Source organism: Neophocaena asiaeorientalis, unplaced genomic scaffold, assembly GCF_003031525.2.
Source record: "Neophocaena asiaeorientalis asiaeorientalis breed wild unplaced genomic scaffold, Neophocaena_asiaeorientalis_V1.1 scaffold44, whole genome shotgun sequence".
NCBI classification, from domain to species: domain Eukaryota; kingdom Metazoa; phylum Chordata; class Mammalia; order Artiodactyla; family Phocoenidae; genus Neophocaena; species Neophocaena asiaeorientalis.
Genome location: NW_020173678.1, coordinates 1,574,928 through 1,580,872, shown reverse-complemented (window position 1 = coordinate 1,580,872; position 5,945 = coordinate 1,574,928). Strand labels below are relative to the sequence as shown.

The 5,945-nt window shown below is 42.3% G+C and overlaps 1 protein-coding gene across 1 annotated transcript in view; it reads right to left on the bottom strand.

The window, feature by feature from the left end:
- IPO9 (importin 9) overlaps positions 1 to 5,616 on the bottom strand; it is a 42,884-nt gene extending 37,268 nt beyond the window's left edge. The window contains exon 1 of the mRNA XM_024749661.1: positions 5,445 to 5,616. Within this exon, the coding sequence (XP_024605429.1) occupies positions 5,445 to 5,616 (172 nt within the window). The remainder of the gene's footprint in view (positions 1 to 5,444) is intronic.
- Between the last annotated feature and the right edge of the window lie 329 nt (positions 5,617 to 5,945).

Genomic DNA, 5,945 nt, shown 5'->3' with positions numbered 1-5,945 from the left:
TTTTTTTTTTTTTTTTTTTTTTTTTTTTTTTTTTTGGATACACATACTTTTTTCAGCCATTTGCCTACTATGGGCAGTTAGACTGCTTCCAATTATTTTGCTTTTATAAACGATGTTGCAGTAAATTAATAGTGTGCAGCATGTATTTTTATATTGTTAAATGTGTATCTTCAGGGTAGATTCCCAGAACGGGGACTGCTGGGTCAAAAGAAAGTGCATTTGTAGTGTTGTCAGGTGTGGCCAAATTTCCCTCCAGAAGGACTGCACCAATGTGCATTCCCACTAGCACTGTTAAGGAGTGTTTCTCCAGGACTTCCCTGGTGGCACAGTGGTTAAGAATCTGCCTGCCAATGCAGGGACAGGGGTTCGAGCCCTGGTCCGGGAAGATCCCACATGCCGCGGAGCAACTAAGCCTGTGCGCCACAACTACTGAGCCTGTGCTCTAGAGCCTGCAAGCCACAGCTACTGAGCCCACATGCCACAACTACTGAAGCCTGCACGCCTAGAGCCGATACTCTGCGACAAAGAGAAGCCACCACAATGAGAAGCCCGCGTACCGCAATGAAGAGTAGCCCTGGCTCACTGCAACTAAAGAAAGCCCGCGCGCAGCAACGAAGACCCAACGCAGCCAAAAATAAATAAATAAATAAGTTAAAAAAAAAAAGTGTTTCTCTACAACCTCACCAACAGAACGCGCTTTAAAATTTTTGCTAGTCTGATAGAGGAGAAATCATATCTTAATGTTGTTTAATTCGTATTTCTCTAAATCATGAGGGACTTTAAACTATTTGTGTGTGTTTGAGAGCCTTTTTAATGACACTTAGGAGGAGGGGTGAGTTCTCTGTCTATGCCCCACCCCCTCATTTTTCTATTGAGGTTTTGGTCCTTTGTTTCTCAATTTTTAAGAGTTCTTTATATATTAAGGATATTATCCTTTTGTCTGTGGTATATGCTGTGAAATTTTCTCTCACTTTGTCAGCTGTCTTCTGACTTAAAAAAATTTCATCTCTATTTATTTCTTCTGAGCTTGTTTTGAGATCCAAGTTTCTACTGTATAATTTCCCTTCTCCCTCAGGAACTCCTGTTCACATCTCTTGCAGGGCAGGTCTGCTAGTAATGAAGGCCCTCAATTTTTGTTTGTCTGAGAAAGTCTTAATGCTTCAGTTTTGAAGGCTGATTTCAGTGGATACAGAATTCTAGGTGGTAATATTTTTCTATCCTCACTTGAGATATCTCACTCCACTCTTCTCTCGCTTATATGGCTTCTGAAGAGCGGTCCAATGTAACTGTTAATTCTTTCTTTCTTTATTTATTTTGCAGTAGGCGGGCCTCTCACTGTTGTGGCCTCTCCTGTTGCGGAGCACAGGCTCCGGACGCGCAGGCTCAGCGGCCATGGCTCACGGGCCCAGCCGCTCCGCGGCATGTGGGATCTTCCCGGACCGAGTCACGAACCCGCGTCCCCTGTATCGGCAGGCGGACTCTCAACCACTGCGCCACCAGGGAAGCCCAATTGTTAATTCTTGTTCCTCTATGGGTAAGGCACTATTTTCCTCTGACTCCTTTTAAGATATTCTCTTTGTCTTTGGTCTTCTGCAGTATGAATATGATAGGCCTAGGTATAATTTTGTTTTGTTGGTACTGACTTTTTATATGGTGTTTTTTGTCATGAAAATTAAAATTTTAATGTAGTCAAATTTATCAATCTTTTACTGCCTCCGGATTTTGAGTCATAGTTAGAAAGCCTTTCTTTATGCCAAGGATAAAGAAAAATTCACCCATACTTTCTTCTAAAACTTTTATGGTTTCATGTTTTAAATATTTAGATTCCTCATCATGTGAAGCTAATTTTTTGTCTGGTGCGAGATACTGATCTAATTCCAAATGGCCGCCCAACTGTCCCAGCACCTTTATTAAAAGGTCCATCTTTACCCCAATGATCTGAGATGCCACCTTTATCAATACTACATTTCCAGAGTTACTTGTGTCTACTTCTGGACTTTCTTTTTTATTCCACAGTTCTATTCGCCTTTTTGCGTGCCAGTGCCACACTGCTTATTTTAATTATAGAGGCTTTACATAATGTTTTAATGTCTGGTAGAACTAGTCCCTCCTCACAGTTTTCCTTTTTTGGTGTTTTTGGAGCTATTTCTTCCAAGCTTATGTTTCTATGAACTTCAGAATCAACCCTTCTCACTCATCTAGAATGCTGAGCTGCGCTATCCAAGGACAGCGCACACCTTTCCATTTCATGTCTGCTTTTAAGGCTTTCAGGAATGTTTAAAAAGTTTCCCCTAATAGGTTTTTGCACGTTTCCTGTTAATTTTATTCCTAAGTATTTAATCTTTTTGTTGCTATTGTAAAGGGTTTTTAAAAAAACACCATTATATTCTCTAACCTTTTACTGTTTGTGTATATGAAGGCTATTGGTTTTTATATTTTAATTTTTTGTATTTTTAATTTACGCTACCTTACTGAATTCTTAGATTCTTAACTCTTTCTTATTACATCCTTATTTTAAGCTTCAGTTACTGATACAACCTTACGGCACCTATCATTTCACTCAGGAAACGAGGATTTTCGCAAGACCACCGAAAAAGCCGCCACATTCTTTCTAAAGCATTTATTGGGTATCAGATCACAAGCAAACACTTCACACCTGCAGAATTACCTCTAAAGATGCTGAAATCCATTCTAATTCTTAGGGTTAATCTGGCGACTTCAGCCTCTGGTAAGTCTAAAAAACCCATTTTTAACAGAATAAACAGTAGGTGCCTACAACCCAAAGATATGGGCATCAACTTTCCAAACGGACTAAAACACAGATGAGTCAGACATAACTTAGGAAGATCTCTTGGATACCAACCAATGTTCAAGTTTAATGGAAAAAAGCACTCTAAAATGCACGTGTGGGGTCTTCCCTGGCGGTCCAGTGGTTAAGACTCTGAGCTTCCACTGCAGGGGGCATGGGTTCGATCCCTGGTCAGGGAACTAAGAACCCAGCATGTCGTGGCCAAGAAAAAAGAAAAAAGGGAGAGAGAGAAAGAGCACTTGTAGCGCTCTGTAAGGCTCCCAGACTTCCTCTGACTTCAGATACTTGGTGTGACAACGGATGCTAACTTTATGGCCCTAAGTCTGCTAAGAACGTCACTGTCTACCCAGGTTTAGCTCCCTGGATACTGTCAACCAATTCTGGCGAGCCTGTATGAGGTCCTTCAGAATGACTATAAACATATTCACAAATTATCCAGGCCACGCAGTATTTTCTTTTACAGCACTGTTTCAATAATTTTTGCATGGACCACTCTGATATGCATTTTTAATGTTCCTGCCAAGAGTACAATTTCTGGATCATCGCTACAGGGACAAAGTAATGAGATCAAGATAAACAAAATCTTTAATCATAAGGTGTGAAAAAGACACTGAGGTGTAAAAGAGGACTTTTTTTGGGGAGGGCTTGAAACACGAGTGGAGACTATAAAGCTTAAACTAATCTGAATAATTTCCTCCCAGTAAGCACAGATGGCTGCCGTCGGGTTCGCGCCGAGGCTCACAGAAGGGGAAGGGAGAAGGAAGCAGGCCTTCTCCGTCAGTCCACACTCCCACCGACCAGAAGAGCCATTACAGCAGGAAGAGCAGGCAAACTCTACACAGGGGTCCTTTCTCATCCACCTGAGAACCCCAAGTTCACTCTTTTTGAAGAAAAGCTTAGTGTGAATACACGCTTTCTGTCCGAGCGCCGGGGGTGCTCGCACTCTGCTGAGGGTCGCGACAACCGGGAGCCCTTCATTCTGTAACATAATCTTTAAATTCCTCTTGTCCAGGGACCTATCAGAGATCACGCCCCAATTTCCACCAAGCACCGTGCGTCACACATCACTGAGACTGTAAAAGGTGGTGAGAGTGAGGGATCATCAGAAGATTGAGATCCACGTGGGAGCCCAGGAACCTAAGTCAGCCAGGGGACTCACACCCACAACAAGCATTACAGAACGGATTTGCTCTGAAAGCTTATTTCCTCCACGAACGAAAGTAGAAGCTCGAAAGTTCGAGAAACACGATTCTCTGTTCAAAAGCTTTAATGGGAAAGAAAATCTTCAAAGAGTGTCATCTAAAGACAAATTTTTCAAACAGAATGGATTTTCTTCCCTACAGGCTCCCAGAGTTTCAAAAACAGTGACACGATCAACTCTGGTTTGGAAACCCCCCAAATTCAAAGACAAAGAGCTCATGTGCATTAGGTTACTGGGAGATAGGAGGGAAAATATCAATTATTATTTTATTTAACCTAATTTAGTCTGTCTAGACCATATACCCATTAGAAATACAGGATATCAGTCGCCATAAAAGAGTTTCATATCATAAAATCTAATTTTATTTTTAGTTAGTTTAATTTACTTAAAAGCTATATGAAGCACCACTGACAGGACGTGACAGTGGTGGTGTGCAGGTGATGAACTCTGTGCTCTCTAAAACTGACAGGATGAAAAGCCAGAAAAAAGCCTCAATTTCTCTGACTTACTTTAACTCTGATCAACACCACTGCCGACTTCTGTGAAGTAGGAAAAATCCTATTTACAGATATTCACTTAACAGAGATCATACCGTATTCTTTGATGAAGTATAACTAAGTATATCCATAAAGAAAAAAGTCCTTATATTTTAGTGTGTGTTGGGGGATTCCTAGTTTTTCTGAAATTAACATAATTTCTTTAGAAAGCATGAGAAAGAACAGCTGAATAACTTACTTTGGGATGATTAAGGCAGGGAAAATACAAGAGACACAGACAGACAGAGCTGTTTTATTCTGTCTTGCTTGAAAAGGACCAATTACAGATTAAACTAAGATTCAATCTATGAAGCTAGGCCAAAGGGGGACATTCTCAAGTGGGCTGTATGAAGTTAGCTTTCTAAAGCCATTTTCGTTAAGAAATTTAATTTCTCTAGTTCCCTTTCCCAAGGTGAATAAGGACAGACCTGTTGGGTTAACCTGGGTTTGTACCCTGACTCTAAGTGGTTCTGGATTAACCTTTAATCCAACCCAAAATGGTAGCCTCTGACTTCCTAAGGAATCTTTTGCTCTCTCTCCTTAATCATTCTCTAGCCTTTTAGTCTCTGCCACCCTCTCTGGTTTTCCTCGCTCCTCTTTCTCTCATTTCACCCCACTTGGCAAAAACACGATCCTTCTATAACTTGGCTGAGAAGGGAAGATCCAAAGGAGAGCATGGAGGAGAAAGGATAAGCTGAGAAACACATGCTCCTGGTCTTAAGGGTCGACTGGAGACATGAGGCTTGGACAGTCAGGAAGGCTCCTACTAGGAAGAACTGGGGACAGGGACTGTCTGGGAAGGAGGGAGTTCTGAGGAGAGCTCTGGATAAGTCCCCCTTTCTCACAGGGTTTTTCACAAAACCACAGCTGAAAGGAAAAAGAAAACTGCACCACTGGCCTTTTTCCGAGCGTGGCCGCCTTCCGCTCGGCTCAGTGCCCGCCACACGCCCAGGAGTGCGTCTGGATCCTGGAGGGCTCCCTTCGCAGGTGACAGTGCTTACGCTACACTGGAAGAGAGCCAGAAAAGCGCCCATGAGAACCAGAAAGCAAACTTCCACCAGCAGGATCATCTCTCTAGGCACCTAAGATGGGGAATCAGCACAGATATCTCGGCAGCGTTGGATGTCAGGAAAAGCGAGGGAGAGATAATGCCCCCTCCCCAGCTCAATATAACGGTGGTGGGAGGAAAGAAAAAATGTATCTTCTGTGACACATCTGCTGGGAGCAAGACAGAAGAGACTAAGTCAAGGCCAAATGTCTTCATTTCTAACGGACACAAGAAGTAACTAAAAGAAGAAAGTGACCTGGGGCCTAAATCTAGTCATATAAGAACGGCTCTGCTACACTGGCTGGCCTGGAGAATTAAAGCTTCAGAATGAAAGCAACACCTTCCACCACT